The sequence below is a fragment of the Phodopus roborovskii genome, unplaced genomic scaffold, assembly GCF_943737965.1.
Source record: "Phodopus roborovskii unplaced genomic scaffold, PHOROB, whole genome shotgun sequence".
NCBI lineage: Eukaryota > Metazoa > Chordata > Mammalia > Rodentia > Cricetidae > Phodopus > Phodopus roborovskii.
In genome coordinates this window covers 5047088-5070152 of record NW_026126550.1, presented here as the reverse complement: position 1 = coordinate 5070152, position 23065 = coordinate 5047088, and the positions used below count along the sequence as shown (strand labels likewise).

Here is a 23065-nt window from a genome sequence, read left to right as displayed (position 1 = left end):
CCAATTCCTGCTCTGACAGCTCCGCTGCCCCCAGTGATGGACTTCAATGTGGAACAGTGAACCCAACAAACCTTTTCTACCTTTAAGCTGCCCTTATCAGAGTATTTTACTACAGCAAGGGTAGCAGGGAAGACACGTAACTGCTGCGACTGTGGATAGCTGTTTCATCTGCGGGTGCCGAGGCCAGAGTTCCGTCCTGACCCCGGGATCCTCTGTGTGACTGCATCTGCAGATGCCACTGAGCCCCTGGGCTGTTTAGACAACATGCTTTTCGGTTTGCATTTGCTTTCACTCCTGTGAATTAAGAATGAATTACTGCTTTTGCCAGCCACGCATGTTGGTACAGAAAGACCAAGCACAGCCTGTAGGTGCCACGTCTGGCGATGATCAATGTCCTGCCCAACAGAGCTCTGCAGCCAACGTTGCAATCTCGGATTCCACCTGGGACGGACTAAACGTTTCGTACGACCCCGCCCTCCCCGTCAGCCCCGCCCACAAACGGTCCCGGCTCGCCCGGTCCAGCCCTGCTCCCTCCAGCGCCGCTCGCGGAAGCTGCCATCGACATGGTGCAGGCCTGGTACATGGACGAATCCGCGGCCGACCCGCGGATGCCCCACCGCGCGCAGCCCGACCGCCCTGTGGGCCTGGAGCAGCTGCGCACTCTCGGAGTGTTGTACTGGAAGGTAGGAGTGCAGACCGGAGCAGCGCGCGCCTGCGCACTGAGAGGCTTGGGGAGCCGGCGCATGTTCAGCATGGCCTCTCCCTCCCTGTATCTCTCTGAAACTATAGGATTTTGGGCCTGCTTTCCTCGTAGCACGCGTCTGCGCTCACAGCTAATGTTTGCAAACGCAGTGCCACCTGTCAGTCACGTGGTAGTGTCACGGGTGACTCAGTTCCAACACTGGGGCTGGTGGAGGGGTGACTGGTTCTAGCTTGTCTGCCTTGATAAGGTCAAAGTGAAATGCAAACCATCTGGCTTAGAGTCACGCCTGAGGAACTTTGCAGTCGTGTCCCTTAAAACCATAGAAGCCTGGGGCTGGAGAGATGGCTCAGCGGTTCAGAGCACTGGCTGTACTTTCAGAGGTCCTGAGTTCAATTCAACCACATGGCAGTTCACAACTGTTTATAATGGGATCTGATGATCTCTTCTGGTATGCAGGCATACTTGTAGACAGAGCACTCATAGCAAAAAGCCCACAACTGAAGTAAGGACCTGTGGATGCATCTGCATAGGGTGGCCATGTGAAGTGGGAACAATGCTCAAATCCATCTCTGCTAGGATACTTTTGAGATAGGAAGCAGGGTGAAAGGTGGCTCTGCATTGGGACACATGTCCAGAAAATGATGTGGTTGATGCACTTTTGGCCTCCTGAATCAAAACGCCACTCGTTGGACACCAGCTCAGGCATGGGGGGGGGGTAGTTTCAAAAAACATACCCTTCTAGTTTCTGAGAAGTAATCTAGGTATCCATGATGGCCCCTACACACTCACCTGGTGACCTCCAAAATTAGTGCCTTTTAGTTAACTGAAGCCATGTCATGTAAGTCAAGCTGTGCCTCTGGGGTGGGGGTGGGATGTTTGCTCAGAGAGGCCCCTGGCATTCCTGTCCAGTGGAGGAGTTAGTCTTCCCTCCCACTGCAGAAGTTCTTAGGGAAAGGGGGCAGCAGGGTGATAAAGACCCCTCTCATGACCACACAGTTGGATTGAGAGAACTTTTGTTTGGAATATTATCTTAGTCCCTTCTGGCAATCCTCACAGATACTTTAGGAGGCAAACTCAAGACTTCCTGCATGTACCAGATTATCTGTAAACAGGAAATTATTTGCACAGTTGATATTGGAATCAGATCAGGTACCTTTGGTGTCAGGTGAAGGCCAACTAAGAGCTGCTCACAGAAGGCTTAAACAGCTCCCTTTGCAGAGCTGTAGGGCCACACTCCCTCATGCAGGAGCAATTGTGACTCCACTGTGGGCCCTCCTTTTATGTTGTCTTGTAGGTGACAAAGATTGCACAAAGGGATTAGGCAGGAGCACATTCAGCACTGAAAATGGCATTAAGTGTGTCATGCTGCAGGCTTGTTAAAAATATATATTAGGGATGGACAGATGGCTCAGAGCTAAGAGCACAGGTTCCTTTGCCATCAGCTCACAATTATCTGTGTAGGATTTCTCTGTGTAGCTTTGGAGCCCATCCTGGATCTCATTCTGTAGACCTCAAACTCACAGAGATCCACCTGCCTCTTGCCTCCTGAGTGCTGGGATTAAAGGTGTGGGCCACAACCATCTGGCTGGCTCACAATTATCTGTAATTCCAGTTGCAGAGGATCTCCTGTTCTCTTCTGCCCCTGCCTACCCCTCCCCACCCCATGCTAGGTCCAAAAGTGGTGTGCAGACATACATGCATGCATAATACCCATACGTATAAAATGTATTGATGCTAGTGCATTAGTGTGCTGTTCTGATGGTGATAAAATGTGCACTTCTTTGCAAAACAAAAACTAAGAATCACTAAGTTCATTGCTAAAGCTTCAAGTAAGATTTTAGATTAGTTCTTCCTGGAGCCTTTCAAAACATGTCAGAAAGAGGGGGGCAGTCCTTGACTTTGGACTTTAGAGAATAGGTAAGATTATGATACACAAAGATTGTGAGCAGGAATTTTAGGTATGGAACCTTGCCAGGAAAGGGTGTGAATGTGTATTATTTTTCTTTTTTTTTGAGATGGATTTTTGCTATGGTGCTTAGGCTGGCCCCCAACTCACAACTCTGTTGCATTCTGAGTAGCTGTAATTACAGTCATGAGCCACCACAACACTTCCCAGGAATTTTTAAAAAATCCTTTCTTGTTTTTTTTTTTTTTAAGTTTATTTACTTTTATTGTATAGGCATTGGTGTTTTGCGTGCTGGTAAGTCTGAGTGAGAGTGTCAGATCTTGGCGTTACAGACAATTGTTAGCTGCCATGTGGGTGCTGGGATTTGAACCCTGGTCTTTTGGGAAAGCAGTCAGTGCCCTTAACCGATGAGCCATCTTTTCAGGCCCACCTTTTCAGTGGATTTTTAAGAATGGCAAGTGGTTATTTTTTCAGCTTAGAATCAGGTTTCTTTAACAGTGGAGGGATGGGGCAGATAGAAGTAGAAAAGCCAAGTCGGGTCAAAGCATAGTAGCTCTCCCAGTCCATCTTGATGAACTTGAGCTTGGTCTGTGCACAGGAAGCATGCTGATCACACAGAGCTTAGTAAGACTGCATGGAAGATGGAGAGTGGCCACACACACGCCGAGGGTATGAGGGATAAGAAGTTCACTTGGAAATGTGGAGGACCCAGCAGGACTGGTGGCAGAAGACAGCAAACTCAAGCAGAGCTGGCACTGTGGAAAACGGATGGTTTATCAAATGGGGAGGAGGAGGAAGGCTGGGCTAGGACTGGCAAAGAATAAAAGATGTCCCGTTAGGTGATCCAGTTGCAGGTCTGGAAGGTGCATGTTACTATGCTTCCTTCATATAGGGCTGGGGAGCAAGCATTGTACCAGGGGGCCAAACTCCTAGCTCACTTGTTACACATCCTTGTGCTAAGATGGCCTCCATTTTGCTTAAACTTACATAGTTGGATGCTGACAAGTACGAGAATGATCCAGAACTGGAAAAGATCCGGAAAGAGAGAAACTACTCCTGGATGGACATCATTACCATATGCAAAGATACACTTCCCAATTTTGAGGAGAAGGTGAGCAGGCCCTGCCTGAAGAGAATCATCACCTTCCTGCCTGTTAACACAAGACTTTCTATTTAGTGTGATTTGGGGCAGGGCGATACTGTCCTCATGGAGTGAGGTGGGTGATTCCCTCCTTTCCAGCTATTTTGAGGGTGGTGACTGGTGGTGGTGCTTTATCCCTTTTGTGTGGTAGATCTACCAGTGAATCCTGGATCAGCTTGGGGTTTTCTCCATGGGATTCACAGCTCCGGACCTGGCTCTTCCCTAGACTTGGATGTTTTCCTGAGATCTTAGGGGTGGTGTCTTCAGGGCACCTGACCACTTCACTGGGGCCATTTGAGTTTGGTGGCACTGAGTCATTAACAATGTCCTCACAGAGCGGAGCATGTAATGGTAGCAGTTGGAAGGTGAAGGCGGGAGGATCAGAAGTTCAAGTTCATCTCAGCTACTTAGCAAGTTTGAGGCCAGCCTAGGCTCCATGAGAACCTGTCTCAGTTGGCTTCTCCTACCATTTGGGGTCTGGGGATTAAATTCAAGACATCAGTCGTGGTGGCAGGTGCTTTTACCAATGGTGTCATCTCCCTGGCTCAGCTCCTAGTACTTTTAATGGCTTGTAGCATTCACCGTAGTCTGGCTGTAAGGGCTGGGGCTTCCTGACAGCTTCCCTCTCCCACTAGATCAAGATGTTCTTCGAAGAGCATCTGCACCTGGATGAGGAGATCCGCTACATCCTAGAGGGCAGTGGGTACTTCGATGTCAGGGACAAGGAGGACAAATGGATCCGGATTTCCATGGAGAAGGGGGACATGATCACACTTCCTGCCGGCATCTATCACCGTTTCACGCTGGATGAGAAGGTGAGAGTGTGCTGTGCTGTGGTCTGGCCTGTGCATAGACATCACAGGTGGCCATGGTGACTCCATAGCTGTGTTGCTAGAGACTCATCTCCTAGACACACGGCCAGTCACAGCTGCCTCAGAGAGAGCCAGTGGAGCCTGCGTGGGAAGGGTTAGGATCTCACTTTTGTTCTTGGTGAACAGTGGCACAGCGTTCGGTGAAAGCAGCAGGTATCTCAGGAGAGAGACCCACACCTCGCTGAATGGGGAGCCTGCACTTGTTACTGATGGCAGGGCACCTATAGGATGGGGGCACTCTTATTTGGGGACCTCAGCAGTCATGCAGTACAGTTATTAGGTGTAGATGGAAGTTTCTGCCCAGCCTCGTCCTTCAGCCGTTCAGTCCCAAATAAACACACAGAGGCTTATATTAATTATAAACCGTTTGGCCTATTACTCAGGCTTATTACTAACAAACTCTTACAACTTAAATTAACACATAATTCTTATCTATGTTTAGCCATGTGGCTTGGCACCTTTTCTCAGTAAGGCAATCTCATTTTGCTTCCTCTGTGTCTGGCAGGCAACTCCTTTCTGCATTCCCCTTCCCAGAATTCTCCTAGTCTGGTAGCCCTACCTATACCTTCTACCTGGCTACTGGTCAATCCGAGTTTTATTAAACCATTGCAAGTGACAAACCTTTACAGTGAACAAGAACATTATCCCACATCAATTAGGTCTGGAAGTAAACACAGGGATTAGGGTTTTAGTAGACATTTATGGTTAAACCTGATATTAAAGTATCATTTTTGGTTTTTAAGGCAGGGTCTCCTGTATTCCAGGCTGGCCTTGAATTCATTATGTAGTTGAGGATGATCTCAAAATTCTGATCTTCCTGTCTCGACCTCCCCAGTGCTGGGATTATGGGTGTTTGCCACCAGACCTAGTTTCTGTAGTGCTGTGGATAGAATAAGGGGCCTCATGCTGGACTGACAGTCTAACAACTGAGCTACATCCCTAGCCCAAGTTAACTAAAACAAATTTTATTTTTAAATTATGTGTTTGTCTGTTGGGGTAAGTGCTCACGGGTGCAGGTTCTTGCGGAACCTAGAAGAAGACACTGGGCCTTCTGGAACTGGAGTTGTGATTGTGGGCCACCTGAAATGGGTGCTGGGAACTGAACTTGGGCCCCCTTCAAGGGCATATGCACCCTTAACTATTGAGTCATCACTCTAGCCCTTCCAAATTAATAGTAAATGCACATGATTTAAAATTCAGAATTATGAAGCCAGGTATGGTGGCATATGTCTGTCACCTCAGCATTTGGGAGGTTCAGGCAGGAGTAATAGGGCTCAATGTCATGTTCAGCTACATACCAGGTTTTGAGGATAGGTTGGGTAAGGTGAGACCCTGAAAAAACAGAGCAAAATAAGAATTAAGAATTATGAGATGGATACAAGGAGGTCATGAACAGTGTTCTCTTCCCTCTTCCTCCAGGCCCCAGTTCTATCCCTGAAGAACGTCACCGGCTGCATCTCCATAGTTCCTTTAGATCACTGGTTCTCAACCTCCCTAATGCTGCAACCCTTTAATACAGTTTTTCATGCTGTGATGACCCCAACCATAAAACTATTTCATTGCTACACCATAACTAATTTTGCTACTGTCAGCATGTAAATATCTGATATGCAAGATACCCCAAAGGGGGTCTCGAGCCCCAGGTTGGGAACCACTGCTTTAGAGGGTGTTAGCATATTCAGAGTCACCATTCTCTCTTTCCTCCTTTGACCCCAGAGGCAGCAGGCTCTTTCCACTTGGTGCACTTCGGGGTGCACAAAGAACCCGCCTCTTGTTCACAGTTGCACAGTAAGACAAGCCTGATTTGTTTAACAGTGATTTACCCACTGGATAGGGAATCCCTGTCGATGAGCTTATTCCCACATTGTGGATGTCAATGGTTCTGTAACATGCATTTGTCAGTTTTCCATGGGTGTGTTTATTTGTAGAATGAAGGTAAGGGCTGCATGGAAACTGCATTTCTGGTTAATATAAGTGCTGACGGATTATTCTCCTACCAGCTAAACGGCAGGGGTCTGGTGATGGAAGGGCTGTGCCCAGGGGAGGAAGTAAGGAGGGTAGGCGGAGTCCAGACCTGTTTCTGCTCAGGTGTGGACCCGGAGCAGGAGTGCAGATGCTTATGCTGCTTGGAAGTAGCCACACTGCTTGCACAGAGGTGTGAAGGAGCTGAGTGCTAAGTGGATGAGACAGCTTTGAGTGCTGCCTCGATTGTTCCCACGTAATGAGTAGAAGTGTTCAGTGAGATGTGGGGCTTGTTTTTCAGAATTATGTGAAGGCCATGCGGCTGTTTGTGGGAGATCCTGTGTGGACACCGTACAACCGTCCGGCTGACCATTTTGATGCCCGGGCACAGTACGTGAAGTTTTTGGAAGGAAGAGCCTAGTAGTGCTCTCTGAAGAGTAACTGCACTATGTGAGGCTCTTGCTGAGGTTACCGGTGGGAAGGTTGATCATCTCTCTGCTTTTGTATATGAATTTGATGCCAGACCAGCTCTGCTTTCCTTGGAAGATTGTCAGATCAGAACCTTTGTAATCAAAAGCATCTATAAAAGTCATTCTTACATGGAAGCCACAAAAATGTGAACAAGTGACCTTAATTTTCCCCAAACTCTGTCAAGGTATGGGAGCCCTGGGTTGGTGTGTGTATTAATGCATAACAGATCTACCAGATCTGCCAGAAGGTCCTGTAGCTGTCTAATGGAGTGTGAAGCTATGCCCTTTGGAAGGGGGCAGTTAAACCCAGCACAACTAACCAGAAGGAAGATGTTTTTCTTGCTCACTGATCTTTGGGAGGGGAAGTGAGGTTATTAGTTCTTTTTCCTTCAGATTAAAACAGCTATCTTAATTATATGCTCCTGGTAAGTGGTGTTACACTCATGCCAGTGTATGGCATTTTACTTGTTTCATTAAAGCCCCCTTCTGGACTCCTTATATGATTTTATATGTGCATGGTTAATTTCTACATCAGGGTAGAAATTTTCCAATGTGATTTCAGCCTTTTTATAATCAAGAGTCAAAAGAAGTATAATGTATGATTTTCCTCCTCAAGTGTTTTAGGTACTTAGAACACTAACCTAGCATACACAAGGCCCTGGGTGTGGGTCCCCAGCACCACAAATAAAGAATAATAATGCTAAATTATGTTTATGTGTCGTGTGTCACAATTACAGAAAAGTCCACAGTCCATGCCATAGGAGGGCAGGCTGTTCTCTTAGTGATAGCTTTCAGTGTGATTTCCTTAGTCACTGTATTGGTTCTGCTTCTGCTGTATGGGGGAGCTGGAGCCATGGGTGGGTGACTGAAGTTGCCTCAGCTTCAGAACTCAAGCAGCACATCCTGGGCTCTACCCGTCTAGAGCTACTGTCTTTAAGTAAGGACTGACTGGGTAGCTTTTGTCTACCGGCTATTGTTGTTTGTTTTGAAGACTATTACTCTGTAGCAGTGGCTGGCCTGGAACTCACAGAGATCCTCTTGCCTCTACTTTCTGGGTGCCTGTGTTCCTTCATGGCTTTGGTTTCAGTTTTTTTCTCCCCCCCCCCCCAGATTTCTGTTGACTTCCCTACATGAGAGACTGCAACCTTGAAATAGCCCTTTTCCTCCCCCAAAAGTTATGGTGTTTATCACAGTAGTAGAAAACTGTCACACAGGCTTCCCTTTGTGTGTGCTGTTTATGCTAGATGAATGTCCACAGGCCAGTTAAAACCCTGGCCTCCTGCATATCTTGTAGCTTGAACACCCAACTACATGTAGCAAGGGTGATTTATGGCACATGAAGGTTTTGGCATTGACTCTGCTTGAACCAGACCTAGGTGAGCTCCAGACTTGGTATTGTCTCCTGTGAGCTTCCTAGTGGTGGGCTCTATATAAAGGTCTTGGGGAGGCTGGTCACATTCTGGCCTCTTACTTCTCACCAGTGTGGTTGGAAAGGGCTACACGGAGGTGTTGTTGTTCAGATGGGTCCAAGACCCACAGGCATTAACAGTCTAGGAGGACACAAGCAAGAAAGGGGGATTGTTCCTGAAGGAGTGTGGCAGTGAATAGTGTGGTATGGTGGTGAGTGATTAGAACAAGGGCCATTAAAAAAAAACTGGTGTAGTAAGCCCTTAAAAAGAGCCTGTTACTCCTGTTTTTAGAGTGAGGACAGGCTGGGTTGCCAGGGTAACTGGGGTCCCTGTGTGAGGGGTCAGAAGAGTGGAGTGTGTACCAGCATCTGCCTTGGTTTCCTCAGAGAACTTGTGCCAGATGCTGTAGAGATGAGGACAGGCAGGAAGAACTTGGGGTCTGCCCATGTGTGGGTCCAGCTCAGCATGTCAACTGTGTGGTAGTTCCCCATGTGCAAATCTAGTTCGCTGGGTCAGCTGTGTGATGGCTGTAACACCGACAGGCTCAAAGCTCATTTGGAGTGACCCAGTCTTGGGACATGATCTCAGGACGGCAAGAACAGTCACTCTTCTGTCTTCGCTAGCCCTCGCCTTGCAATGGGAGGGTGAATAGGAATGGCCCTCATGGGCTTTGAATGCTTGGTCACCAGGGAGTGGCACAATTGAGAAGGATTAGGAGGCGTGGCCTTTTTTGGAAGTGTGGGCTTTGGTGTTTCAAAAGCCCAAGCCAGGCCCTGTGTTTTTTGTTCCTGTAGAGCTCTCAGCTGTTTCTCCAGCACCATGTCTGCCTGCATGCTGCCATGCTTCTTGCCACAATAATGGATGGAACCTCTGAAGCTGTATGGCACCCCCAATTAAACTTTATGAGTTGCCATGGTTATGATGTTTCTTCATAGCAATAGAACACTGACTAAGAGGGGGTGGGGATGCAGCCTTGGAGAGTGTTGGACCAAACTTACCTGCAGATGTGAGACCAGAACTCAAGTTTGCTGTTTCCATTGCCAGAACACCTGGTATCTCTTGGCATGACATCTGATTATGTGGTGCCTGAGGTGAGCAGTGTGAGTTTGCCACTCTCTCCCCATGGCCAGAGCTGGGGACCCTTGTGGCTTTGTTCCCACATCCTGGCCTGATAACAGGCAAGATGTTGTGCCTCAGCCCCTAAGGTCTGGTCTCTGGTCATGGAGGCTGTGAGCACCCGTCTTCTGTCCTTGCTGGCAGTGAATGTCCACTTGGCTCTGCCTCTTCTGTATGCTGTATTCCCTAGTTCCGTCCTTAAGGATGCAGAACACAAGATCTGGAGAGATGGCTCAGGCTTGCTGCACCTGTGGTTCCCAGAACCTATGCCCGGGGCTCATAATTATATGGAGCTCCAGCTCTAGGGGATCTGATGTCCCCTTTCTGGCTTCTGAGTGGAATCGGGGTATGCTCCCATGCAGGAAACAAGTATCATGGCTGATACTTGTTGCTGGCCAGGCCACAGGCCACTGCTCTGATTTTGTTAAAGCAGATGTGACATGCTCTTCAACTGCCCTCTGAAACATCTGTCTTTTACCTCAAAGGTGACTGAGGAGACCAGCTAGTCAGCTCCTGAGAGTGACTGTTGCTGAGGCACTGCGGAACAGTGTTTAGTCACGAACCAACATGTACACAGCACCTGTAAGGCTCAAGAAATGCTGTGAAAGGGAGTGTTGGGAGAATGTAAGCTGGGAATGGGGTGGGGTGCTGTATAGACATTGCCTCTGAACTGAACCGCTACCTCCTGGAGGAACACAAGGCCTCTTCTCAAGGTTACACAGTAGGAAGGAGAGCTGGGGAGTGGAGGCTGGCCAGCTGAGCTGCCTTCAAGTTTTGTAGGACTCCAGAGACACAGCTTTTGACAGGCACCACCAAGTTTCTGTACCTCTGGGTGTCCGTGCTCTCGTGAGTTCCCTCCCCCACACACCCCAAATTCATTGCTTCTCTAAGTTAGTCTTGGGTAAGACAGTATGGTCTGTCATCTTTGTCACTTGAGGTATTTGCCCATGTCACCCCAGGAAGTCACACAAGAGCTTTATCTTTTCATTTATTACAACAGTGAACAGACATGTGGCTTTGCTTTGTCCCATAGACGTTTAGTTGATGGAGCTGAGGTGGAACCCAGGCCCTCAGCACACGTGGCACAAGCTGTGCTGTACTGCATCCCGAGATTGTGTGTCAGCTGCTGTCAGGCTTTACATATGTCAGAGTGGTAGAGGTACACAGGCATTGAGCACACATCCTGACCTCCAGGCCCAAAGGAATGCACAGATGCTACGCCTGGCCTGAGACGCTTCTTGTTCCAGTTGTGTTGAGTGTGCTGATGGCTCTCAACCCGTCCCAGGCCATCCAGAGTAGCCTGTCAGGCCAGGAGTGAGCTGAATAACCAAAGAGATGCTTTGGTTTGGGACATGGTAGAAGGAAGACAGTGAACTGTAATCATTTAGGCCTGTAGTGAGAACAGGCGATATCATACACTTAACTGCTTCTCTGTAAGTATTCAGAAATGATCACTGAGAGGTTAACGTCCAGGAACAAACCAAAGGGGCCCAAAGTGTCTTGTGCTTCCTGCCTCTGAATGCCATTCACACAGCCCACCTTCACCCAACAGGCAGTGCTGTGGCAACTGCACGGTAGGCAGGACAGTGGGTCTGAGAGTGGCCCCGGCTCAAGGCATGCTCCTACACCCTGTCAGATGCGTTTACTGATCCATCTGCTCAGGGGCCTGCAGGGTAAAGAGACAGGAACTAGGCCAGCTTGAGGCACTGTGTGTTGAAGCTGTCCCCTTCTTTGCTGGCAACAGCCTCGAGCAGGCTCTGCTTCTTCTGCATGCTCCTTGAGGACTCTAGCTCATACATGGTGGTCAGGTTGAAGAGCACGCTCTCATGCAGGTAGTGTCTGGGGTCCTGTTGCACCATGGCCTCCAGCTGCCGCAGGGAGTCCTTGAGCTTGCCCAGGTAAAGCAGACACACAGCGGCGTTGTTGTTGGCCTGGGGGGAGAGGACATGTGCTTAGGGGGGGCCCTGCGTGCTCTTGGTGGTCTCTGGTCCCCATGTCTCACCAGCCCCTTTATGGATGTCTCAGGCCAGGCCAGAACAGGAACCTGGGTTTGCTGGTCTGCAAAAAGTAGAGGGGCCTGCTGGGTACCAAGTCTGCATGTCTTACCACTGCGTTTGCGGGGTCCATCCTCAAAATCTCTGTGAAGAACTTGTGAGCGTCTGCAAAGTTATTCTGGCCAAGGTACAGAAAGGCTCTGCAATGCACACAGAGGTAAAGCAGTGAACACAGGAAAGCCGAGAGTTCTCTCCAGCCAGGGCCAGTGCCACGTACACCACGGGGATTAGGGACACATGACAGAGTGAGTTCTGGGCTCTCAGGTGGACACTAGATTTATGGCTGACCTGACCGAAACACCAGACTCACTAGCAAGTCAGCCATCCAGGTTCCAGTCCAGACTCCGAGGCTCCAAACCAAGGTGACTTCCCTGCCTTATGAACAGACCCCCATACCCTGTTCCCTTCCTGGTCTGGTTAGAGGGGGAGCAGGCCAGTCCTGAGGACCATACACTCATGATCTTGTGGCACACGACTCATGAAAGCTAACCCTGAGACCAGTGCTGGCAGGAGCCCGATGGCGGGTGTAACGTACCGGTGTAAGTCTATACTGAGAACAGGTGCACTCTGTGAAGAGCAGGGATCCCTGCAGACTGGTTCTTAGGAGTAAGGAGCAGGGCTGCGGTTCTAGAAGGCCAACAGACTACCTGGCCTGAGGCTCCTGGTTCTCAGCACTGAGGACTGGGGCAGGTGGGAGAAAGACACACCCCAAACTGTGGGCCAGTGAGATTACTCAGCGGGTTAGATCACCAGCTGTCCTTTGAACCCTGAGTTCAGTCCACAGAGCGCACATGTTTCAGAGCCAACTCTCCACAGTGGCCCTCCGAGCTTGGCATGCATGTGTATATGTGCACATATAGGTCACTGAAGGATATTTACCTGTTCATTAAGACCATTATTTTACCCTGCAGTCCATCCAACTTCTTTGTTGCTTTTTCAACGTCTTGAAAATATTTTTCAGCTGTTTTTATGTCTCCAATCTGCTTTGACAAAGTTATCCAGTCAGTCTAGCTGACAGGTTAGAAGACAAATAAATGTAAAGTCCCACTTGTTCCCTGGTATCATGCCACACAGGGGTCCCCAAAGCCCACCTGGTGAGCAGGAGACTTTTAATAAAGACAGAGTCTCCTATAGTGCCCAGCAACAAAGCAAAGCAACTCAGAGTGCCTGGTGCTTCCTGTCTGTTGGGGGGATTACGTTAATGTGAACAAATACCTGGCTTGAGTATTACAAATTAGCAGCTGTACCCCAAGAATAAATTCTGGCACAGCATTAACTCAAAACCAACTTTGGTAACAACACAAGATGCCCAGGTCAATTTCTGGGATATTTATGCCTGGTGACAGAGTAGATACCACCAATTTGCCAATTTCTAAGTAATATTTTAATCAAATAATACAGAATAATACTTTGATAATACTAGAAAAACAAAGGAGCAAACCCATTCATATGCCTTGTGAAAAAGCCATCTGTCCCTCAAACAAAGCAGGGCCCCTTAGGATAGGCACCTATCCTAAGGCAGATGAAAGAACGCATACTCAATAGCACTGGAAGTTCTGGCCCTTCCGCTTACAACTTAGCCCTGGCTCTCCATTGGTGATGGGGGGGGGGGGCGGTGTCAGGGTACAGAGCTGAGACGTGAAGGGAAACCTTCGCTCAAGTTAGAGAAGTGGAAGAAAATAAAGGAGTCTGTTACACACCAACATTATACATACGGGTAAAGGACAGACCATTTGTTCATGGCCTGCTTGGAGGACACTAGAAGTCCCATAGGATACCATCTTTTGACCACACCATACCTTATTATAATGAACACCCCGCTTGCCTCCTAACACCTGGAGGATCACTGAGCAACTGAGCTGTATGAGTTCTCCTCTCCATTCATGTGATGTCTAGCTTATGTATTAGGAAGATAGTTCAGGTTGTCTCAGCCTGGTGGCTCTCCCCTTTGACACCACCTTATCACTGTTTGGGGACACACTTGGGGTGACTTCTGTCTTACATTGTATGTGGGGAGTCAGCGTTTTGGGGAGCAGATCATCCTTCCTGCAGGTGTGTTTTTGGAACCAGAGTGAGGCCCAGGTAAGTCTCTCCAGAGTGACTAGAGTACACTGGGTAGGGAGCTTAGGGGAGAGAGCCTGAGGTTCTACCCTGGTGGAGCACTGCTTTGCCCCACAGGAGGGGTAACAGGCAGTTAGTGACCACTGTCTCCACAGTGGCCCTAGGCCTGGGGAGGGGGGCAAGTGGAAGGAGCCCTCTCTAATTTGGGCTCTTCTCACCTGGGGATGAGGGGGCAGCACGGGTCGAAACACTTCAGCCTTCTCATTGGTGTTCTCGAATATTTGTCCTTGTAATCATTTCTACCCACTAAATGGCTCAAAAAATAAACAAGGAAAGGTTTTGCATTTCCTGGAGAGGGGCTGACAGTTTGTCAAGCTGGAGACCATTCCTTTCTCAGCAGTTTTCCTGAGGTCTGCCTGCTGGTTAATGAGCTGCAGGTATACACACAGATATTTAATGTGATGTCTAGGACACCACCCATCAGGCGTCCTTGGGCCATTGTGTACCACTGTTCCCCACCTGCCCCTTCTCATAGTTGCAGTTCCAACTGACCATCCTCATCTGCTAGGCTGCCACCATCCCTGACATGTTGAGGCCTCTCCTGTTCCTCCCCCGCTGTGTTCCAGCATTCACTCCCTGGCTCGCTGCAGTCCCCTATGGTCTGGCACCTTGGCTCTCCAGCGATCTCTGATAGCCATGGGTCAGCTGCTTTGAAGTAATGAGTCTCCTCTTGTCCTGTCTTGGACAGCAGTGCTGCGGCTTCCATTGGCTACTACACTTCTATGGTGGTTCAAATGCTACCTTGCTGGTATGAGTGATGACCTCCTAAGAGCCAGGTGAAAAGATCTGGAGGGGCAGGGTGTGAGTCAGAAAGAAGTAACTTCAAAGGATGAATGCTCCAGATGTCCAGACATGGGACCACTCTGCTCTGCTTCTGGACTGTCTGAGAGGCTCCCGGATACAGGTGATCCCCAGCCTTCTGTGAATGGGCTTCCTCAGTGTGGAATCCCTCTCATGTGTAATCCCCTCCCCCTAGCCACTGTCCACCTGCTTTCTGAGCAGAAGGCACACATGGTCTGCTGGATGCTATGTGTGATGGTAATATCCACAGGCCCGGGAGACTCAAATATGCAGATGCCACCTGGCCTCTCTGAAGGCTGGCAGGGGATACGGGTAGGAGGCAGTCACGCCTGTGGGAATAGGCAAAGGCGTGAAGAGTTCCCTCTTAACTGGGAACTGAATCAGAAACAAGTCCTTTACTGTGCTGTACTCCTGAGCTGGGTTTCCAGCTGTTACATGAATGGCGTACAGCCTACAGAGGTGGCTGACCCTATGCTCACAGCCAGACTTGCTCTGTGCCCATCTCAGAACGGATGAAGACCAATGCTCTTCAGAATAAAACACCCTGAATAATTTCAACTGGTATGTGTCCAGGAGACCCAGCAGGGGCAAGGGGAGGGGCATGTGCCTTGTCTTCCTCTGTGGTCTAGCCAATTGTGTTTGTGGGGGTGATAAAATAATGGCTCACCTGTTCCTAGGTTACACGACATTTTTGAAAAACCTTAAAGACAAATTTCAATCTAAGTGTGAGTCCAATGGAGAAGGAGCATGTCAATCTCCAATTCACCTGTATGAGATTATCTAGGAGCCCACTGTCTGTCATCTACTTCATCTCAGTCGGTGCAGTCCATCCCCAATGGTACCGAATCTTCCCTGCAGGCCTCTGCACATTTGTTTGCAGCAATCCTCTATTCCCACTCTTCAGCACTGTGATGGGAAGTGTCTTGCCTTATTTGGATCAGTGTCTGATCTTCTATTTCTCTGGTGTACTTTCCTAGACTCAGAAGCCAGGGAGGCCTCTGAGAACACGTGAGAGTATGTCCACATTTGGTTCACACACTCAGACAGAAATGGCTGTAGAGGGGGCTCACTCTGCTCACCCATCAGGGTGGGATGACCAAGTATCTTAAGCCTGGCCATGTTGTGTTGACTAGGGCCTGAGTCTGCTGGGATGGCCAGAGGGAGGCTGCTCCTCTTTTCTCACTGAAGATTGGCCAGTTACTCCTGTGCACCCTAGGCAAGAGACTGGGTATGTAAGACTGAAGGTGCCAACACCACATTGCTTGTAGGTCAAACTCAACAGTGCACAGGGATCCTGGCCTTGAAGATCTAACCTCTTTGGGCTCTGAAGAAACCTGTCCAGAGGACTGTGGCTCTCCTCTGTCTGGCCTGCAGCAGTCCCCAAGGCTAAGCAACCCAGCCCTGCTACACAGCAAATGTATTACCCTTACATTTTGCCCTTTGTCTGCTGAGGGCACTACCTCTCTTTCCTCCCCAGGGCAGCACTGGCTTACAACACCAGTGAGCCATGCTCTCCTCTGACTTGCAGATCAAATTCAGGGTGGAGCAAGGGCTCCCTTTTCTGTCATCATCCCATGCATTCAACATTATCAGCTCCAGTTCAGTGATGACATCAGTTTCATCCCACAAACATTTACCCTTCATTCTGTTCCATGGCCGTCACTGTGGAAATGTGGTCCATAAGGGACATGCATCCTTGGGCCTTACCTGGCCCCTAAACTATCAGAATTCCCACTCTATAGTACTTCCAGTGTCCCCTCCTGTGTCCTGGGTCTTCCAAGCAGGAGGGCCTTGCTAAGGAGTCGGGACATGGATTTGGTACCTGGGAGTTCTAGGCTCCTAGTGTTAGGAAGAGTCCCGGCTAGAGATGCTGTTTTAGATGTGGTGGCCAACTGTGAGGTCATGAGTGTAGCAGTGCCTGACTCCTGTGATCACGTGCCTGTGTGGTTTGGCTCTTTCTCCTCTTGCCATTAGATGTTCCTCACCCATCTGCCTCTCCCACATTCAGAGGCTCTCAAGAGACAGACGCACCGGGCCCATATGCTGGGAAGCCTGCAGTGGGAGATCATGATCCTGGAACTGACAGGAAGACGTGCCAAACATCAGAGAGCCCTGCTGAGCCTCTGCATTACTGCAGCCACCATGTCAGGGTGCACGTGAGTGTTCCCTCCCTTAACAGAACAGCTGCAGTTTGACAGATGTCCCTAAGTGCAACAGGACAGAACAGCATCCAGCAGGATCATTGCAAAAGACACCTTGATGTCACGTTAATTTGAACTGACGTATTTCCTTACTACTCCCTATTTGTATAAGTTCTGAGGGACACAGAATTTACAGGCAAGCCTGCTGGACTGCAGCTGCCCTACTCGGCTTTCGGGCTGTCAGCACTGTAGTTGGTACCTGGAGGAGGATTCGGCCAATGCCACTCAGCAGCTGTGGCTCCTGCTCCGGGTAGTACTTGATAACTGCGTGGTAAGCGTCTACAGCCAGCACGTAGTCCTGTGGCAAGAGACCAAAAGCATGTTTTGACCTGGGGAAGCTGTATAGCTGTTCACAGAGCACTGCACACATACACACACACACACACACACACACACACACACACACACACACACACACACACACAGCAGTGCAGGACCCTTCCCTCTTAATGGGGGTGGGCTGAGATCCCTGTGACATACATTCTTCTGTTGTCACAGGGGCTCTATTCCCAGAGGTAGGCTTAAAGGCTGCTTCTTGTTAAGCAGAAGCCACAAGTTCCCACGCTGGGTCCCTAGCTCTTTTCCGGCACAATTGCTAAAGGACTTGTGGTTCTGCACCATCCCATCCTCCAAACACATAAGCCACACTTTAAAAGTGTCTCACTTTCTGTGCTAGATGCTGAGGTGAAATATCCGTATTGAAACAAATAGCCTACCAATCAACTCTGCTGTGACAGTGAGGCATGTGGATGGCACTGCTTCCTATGATGCATGTGTAGTTACTGCTGCCCTGTCCCTGTAGGGACAGGGTCACTGAGGCGCTCTGGTGCTCTAAGCTTGGTGTCTGCAGACTGCAGAGCCTTTGTCTTCACGTGTTCCAGCTCTGTACACCTTCCTAGTAGTGGCCATGTGCCAACCCTGCCTGCAGCCCCTCCTTGAGGCAGTCTGTCTATTACCCACCTAGTGTCCATCACCCACTTCTGGTCTACAGTAGTAAAAGAGCTGGGAGCTGCCCATCACAGGATTCAGAGGTCAGCTCCTCCTGCATCCTCTGTAGCCGTGCACCTGAGCAAGCTCTGTGATATGATCTGTGCTGGACAATTGTGCCCTTTTGGACATAGCTCATGGTCACCAGCCCAGGGACACCACTGTGGATTTCTTCCTAACCATAATATTCGGGAAGGTATTTCATTTCTGTATTCTAAACTTTGTTTCCTCCAAACTGGGACTATAGTTACTGAGTTTGCTAATTGGGAGGTTAAAAGACAGACGATGAGTAAAACTCCAGTTTGGCAGGAAAAAAAAAAAAAAAAAAAAAAAAAAAAAGACTCTCCAGTCTGGTACCTTCAAGTGCAGCTCGTTAAAACTAATTTTATTCAAGGCCTGATGCTCACAAGGCGCCAGAGCCCACATGCCTTCATTCCCTCTCCCACCCGTCACTGCTGCCTGAGGCCGGGCTGCCTTACTTCTAGTTGTGCCAGCAGGAGGTGCACGTGTGAGAGCGTCAGGTGCATCTGTGACCATGTCCCATGGCGTGTCCACAGAGAGGGCTGTGACTCTATGTGACAGGGTCACGAAGACAGAGAGGGCTGTGACTCTATGTGACAGGGTCATGAAGACACGCCATGCTTGTGTAGTTGTGGATGGACCTGCTCTCACACCACTGTCCTGGGGTCTGACTGCTCTACAGATGAGCAGCACCCAGTCTTACCTCCCTCAGGAGTCAGGCCCTAAGCTCCGCCCTGTTGTCCCTCTACCCTGACATGCACCTCTACATTTGGTTTCAGTGAGCATAGGCAGACGGTGCTGACTGTCACCAGTTCCAAGCCACAGTGCTGCACCTGGGTACATGCTGTCGTGACCTGTGCTCCGTTGTGCTCTTGATGCATCTGATAGATAGCTGTTGACAGGGCCAGGGTAGGAGCATAGAAGGTCAATATGCCTGGATAACAAGTCCTGCTGGGACCCTAGGCTTTTTGACTGGCATTATTGCCTTTCAAACCTGCCTGGAGTCAGGGGTTCATGCTACTGATGGCCTGGCAGGAAAAAAACAGACTGAAATATACCTGACTATACCCATTATAGATAAATGGTCTTTTTTTATTCTGTAAACATTATGTAGCTCTGTATGGCCTGTAGTGATGCAGACCAGGCTGGTCTTGAACTCTCAGAGATCCCCTTGCCTCAGCCTCGAAAGTGTTGGGGTTAAAGGTGTTCGACATCACATCTAGCTTTGATGGAATTTTACTGTAGACCTACAGGTGTGGGAACTATGAGATAAAGGAGCAGCAGAGGACAGATCAGCAGGCAGGCATCAATGTTTGCAGACATCAACAAACCTTAGGCTTTAGGGCAAGCCTGTTAGAGGGTTTAGAGCTGTGCGGGGTACTTCCCAGTTTGTTACGATTCAGTGAAACCACTCATTCTTAGAACCCTTTACAAGAACGAGGCCAACAGCAGCTTCTTGGAGAGTGCCAAATCTACTCTTCTGGCCACACACCTTAAGAACACATACAGACACTCGGTGCATGGGCAAAAGTATTCTAGCACAATCTGTTAGCAATTGCATTGGAGGAGTGACAGCTAAGCCATATTAATGGCCTTTTGCCATCAGAGGGTTCTTTGCCATCAGAGGGTTCATGTAGTGTGACCTGAGGAGGAGGCAGCCTGAGTGCTGCGGGCTTTTTCCCACAAAAGAAGAAGCCACACAGGTGGTGGTGTAGTGTGGGAGGTATGGTTACACAGCAGGGATTATCCAAGGTCCAAGGGAGGCTACAGCGCCGGGCAGGTTGGCTCTGGTACATTTACGAACAGAGGGCTTTGTCTTGCAAGCAAATGACCCAGACAATGCATTGTGGGATACTCAGAACTGGGACATATAACCAAATTTCTTATTGAAAGGTTGATTAACTAAGTCATTGTTAGCTGGCACACAGGCCCCAGCCACACAGCCCAGCCACTGCGGCAATACTGGTTGTGCCCACTAGATGGCAGAAGAACGCATATGCTTGCATTCACTGTACTTGCAATGTTTCTTTCACTCCTTTAACTCATGACAATAAAGATTACACCGAACTTTTAACTTAAATCATACCCATTGTGGAAGTATGTTTGAAACATGATAATCTGTCCTGCACTGAGTCCAGAGTGATGGGGTGACACAGGCAGGTGCTTGTGCCTGTGTTGCTGGTGGCATCACTGCTTCAGGAAAACAAAGAAAAGCATTTTTCTAACTGAGCATCTCAGAAATGCAAGCAGCTCCATGCCTGACATCAGAGCGGGGGCTCCCTTCCCTGAGGGTGTGCAGCTTGTGGTTGGGCAACACCAATGCTGCATGCCTCACAACTCTTGGCAACCAAGACTCAGAGACTGTCAGGTGATGCTGGATGCTCACTGTGGCTTCTAAGGTTGCCCCTAGCCCCTTGGCCACAGCAGTGCTGAGGGAGAGGCCTGTTTAGGGGCAGCACTTGGGGGTGGGGTGGGGCAGGCTCTGCAATGATGTCGGGAGGGAGGAGGGAAGAGTCTGGGAACAGAGTTGCCCTACAGGCAACAGGCCTCGTGCAAATGTGTTAGACACAGAATTTCTGGACACTGTAATGTGTCAAAAAAGGAGGGAAGAGCTGTGTGGTCCATGGCTGGGAGAGATTTTAGGACACCCATTGGTTCTCTGTCAAGGTCACATACCAGAGGACAAGCCTGGCCTGGCTATCTACACCCCGTGTCACACATCACACACTTGCAGAGGTGCAGAGGATGCATGCTGTCCTATAGCTGGGCTGTGGCCACATACTTTCTCCTGCCAAACCCAAGGGCATGGCCACGTGGAGGAGCACGTTTCTCTACTTGGTAACATGCCCACTGATGGACGCTCAGTCAGAATGCATGACCTTGGCTGTGTGAGGAGTGACGAGCTGTCTCGCCACAGCTCGGAAGGCGTTAAAGGCATTGCTCTGGCGTCTGCTGCTGACAGATTCTGTGGCAGCTTTAGTGCCTGCAGCTGGCAGCAAGGCCGCCAGCTCTGTGGCTGGCGGGAGGCAAGCCAGGTACGGGATGTATTTGCAAGAAAGAACCCTGAAAACACGGCTGCCTGGGCTGGCGGGACCTGTGTGGAGAACACACAGTGACTGACAGCTCGGCTGGGCTCCCTGATTTACTCTGGCTCTTCAGGTGGAAAGCTTGGTGTGACCTCCTCTGTGGGTCTAGTGGGAAAGCCTGCCTGCCTTCAGATGTCAAGACCATCAGTCATTAAACAAACAAACAAAAAATGACCCTTACACTGGAGCTAGGAGAACAAAGGACAGTTTTTCTGGATGCAGTTCAGAAGAAAATGGGTAGAATGAGCAATTTTAATTAGACCATTTAGACCTCGGCCTGCTCAATTAAATTCGGTAATGTAAACTGTTTTCTGTGGAATTTCAAAATGACAAGTTTGGCCCCCAAGTGTGAGTGAACTCTACTAAGCAATCCAGGCCACGCAGATACCGCTGAGACCCACAGCCCACTTCCTAGTCAGGCCTGCTGGAACACACAGCACTCCCCCTGCAGCAGGCTCCCTGCTGTCACTGCCCTCTCAGACAGGGTGCTCTGCAGCTCAGCTGTCCGCTTACCTTCATCAGGAGCAGGCAGTTTGCCATGGAATACAGCATACGGCCTAGACGCGATCTCCACAGCTGGATGGAGGCTGTAGGAGAGAGTGAGGGGGAGGGGGGATGGGAGGGGGGGGGAGTGAGCACGCCTGAGCAAGCATGCTCCCACAAGGTGGCAACCACTGCATCCTGTGTATTGATTTCAAAGACCCCCCCCCACCCCACCCCCCTGTTCACTGAACTTTTGTCCACTGCATGCTCCGCTGGAGACAGAAGACAGTGCTCTCACTGGGATGGCCAGAGTGAGCTCTCCTATGAGCCCACCTACACGGATGCAGCAAGAAAAAAACAGCCCAGCTCAGGCAGAAGACAAAGCAGTAATCAGAAGCCCACTTCTATGCCAGAACCCTACACCTATGAGAGGGCCTGGTGCACACACAGCACACCTGCTTCCCAGGGTGGGAGGCTGAGCCATGCACACAGCCCCTGCTGCCGTCTGTCCAGTGGCTGTGGAGAAGAGGTCTGCAGAGGTCAGGCCTTGGTGCCGTTAGCCTGGAACTGACCGCTTCTCCAGGCCTTTAGTCTCAGAAGGGAACCATGCTGCTCTGCCTTTTCACCAGCTTTGTTGAGGGTGTATACTGGTAGTGACCACAAAAGTGGCACATGAAAGGAGAGAACACTCCCACTTGCAAACAGGACAAGGGCAGTACCTGTGGCTGTCCGTGCAGCAGGCGAGTGAGCTGTGCATCTCTGCACACTTCTGATGTCAGCCATCTGGTTCAGAACCTGCACTGACTATTTCTTCTTTGGTTTACAAACTGGCTCTATGAACTCGTTGGGGCTGGCACGATCCCCCCACAGACATTTGATGTGAGCGGAGGGCGGACCGACGGTTTTTGAGGTCATCAGGAGTAAGGGCTGAGCTGGGAACTGTACTACTTTCACAAACTAGGGCAAGCTGACACATCCATGCCTCTGGGCTTCAGCCTAGTCACTCACAGAATATACCCATGTAAATGCACGCACATACACCCCAAGTCACACACGCATACACCACACACCAATCACCCACATGGCACACATACACACCTGTCCCTTCAAACCCAGGGCCCCTGGCATACGCTAGCCAGAATAACCGCTATGGTGGGAATGTGTACACAAAGTTCATGTATTAGGATATAATCTTTAAAGCCATAGATGGTATTTGAAATGGGGGACTTTGGGAGGGCACTGGGAGATTAGATGAAGTTCTGAGGTGAGGCCATATCATGGCATTGGTGGTTTTATAAAAGAATCATGTAATATCTACTTCTTGCTACAATGCAGAAGACCCTTACTACATATGCCAGCACCAACTCATGATATCCCAAACTCCAGAACTGTGAGTCTAAAACAATTCTCTTCTTTATAAACTAACCAGATCTGGGCATTTCATTATAGCAAAAAAAAAAAAAAAAAAAAAAAAAACACCACACTGAGACACAACCTTCTCAGAGGCAGATCTGCCCATGCAGTCCACCATGTGTCTATAGGCGATTTCTAAGATACCACGGAAGGTTGGGATGCTCAGACACTGATCGTGCACACTATGGCTCCCTTCCCCTCCTTCTCAATGGGCTCCTCCTACCATGTGAATCTGTCTAAGCGAGTCAAAAGAACCTAGGACACCAATGGCTGGGTTGGGCGGTACTTAGAACCCACTTATATTTCTCATCATTTGGTT

At 49.5% G+C, this 23065-nt stretch overlaps 2 protein-coding genes across 2 annotated transcripts in view; one reads left to right on the top strand and one right to left on the bottom strand.

Annotated features, from left to right (window-relative positions):
- Positions 1–554: 554 nt before the first annotated feature.
- Positions 555–7759, top strand: Adi1 (acireductone dioxygenase 1). Its single transcript, XM_051201220.1, has 4 exons — positions 555–683; positions 3601–3720; positions 4386–4565; positions 6886–7759. Exons 1-4 carry the CDS (start codon positions 564–566, stop codon positions 7003–7005), a joined length of 540 nt encoding a protein of 179 aa, XP_051057177.1. The 5' UTR covers positions 555–563; the 3' UTR covers positions 7006–7759.
- Positions 7760–10583: 2824 nt separating this feature from the next.
- Positions 10584–23065, bottom strand: part of Trappc12 (trafficking protein particle complex subunit 12) — a 41302-nt gene continuing 28820 nt past the window's right edge. The window contains 5 exon segments of the mRNA XM_051201207.1: positions 10584–11510; positions 11686–11773; positions 12513–12613; positions 16956–17054; positions 21364–21437. Of these exon segments, the coding sequence (XP_051057164.1) occupies positions 11268–11510; positions 11686–11773; positions 12513–12613; positions 16956–17054; positions 21364–21437 (605 nt within the window). The 3' untranslated portion in view covers positions 10584–11267.

What these genes read in the sequence shown, in the direction of transcription:
- Adi1 (XM_051201220.1), top strand. Translation starts at nt 564, where the DNA reads ATGGTGCAGGCCTGGTACATGGACGAATCCGCGGCCGACCCGCGGATG. An exon ending in TTCCCAATTTTGAGGAGAAG is followed by an intron (nt 3,721 to 4,385) that starts GTGAGCAGGCCC and finishes CTCTCCCACTAG; the next exon opens with ATCAAGATGTTCTTCGAAGA. An exon ending in GTTTCACGCTGGATGAGAAG is followed by an intron (nt 4,566 to 6,885) that starts GTGAGAGTGTGC and finishes CTTGTTTTTCAG; the next exon opens with AATTATGTGAAGGCCATGCG.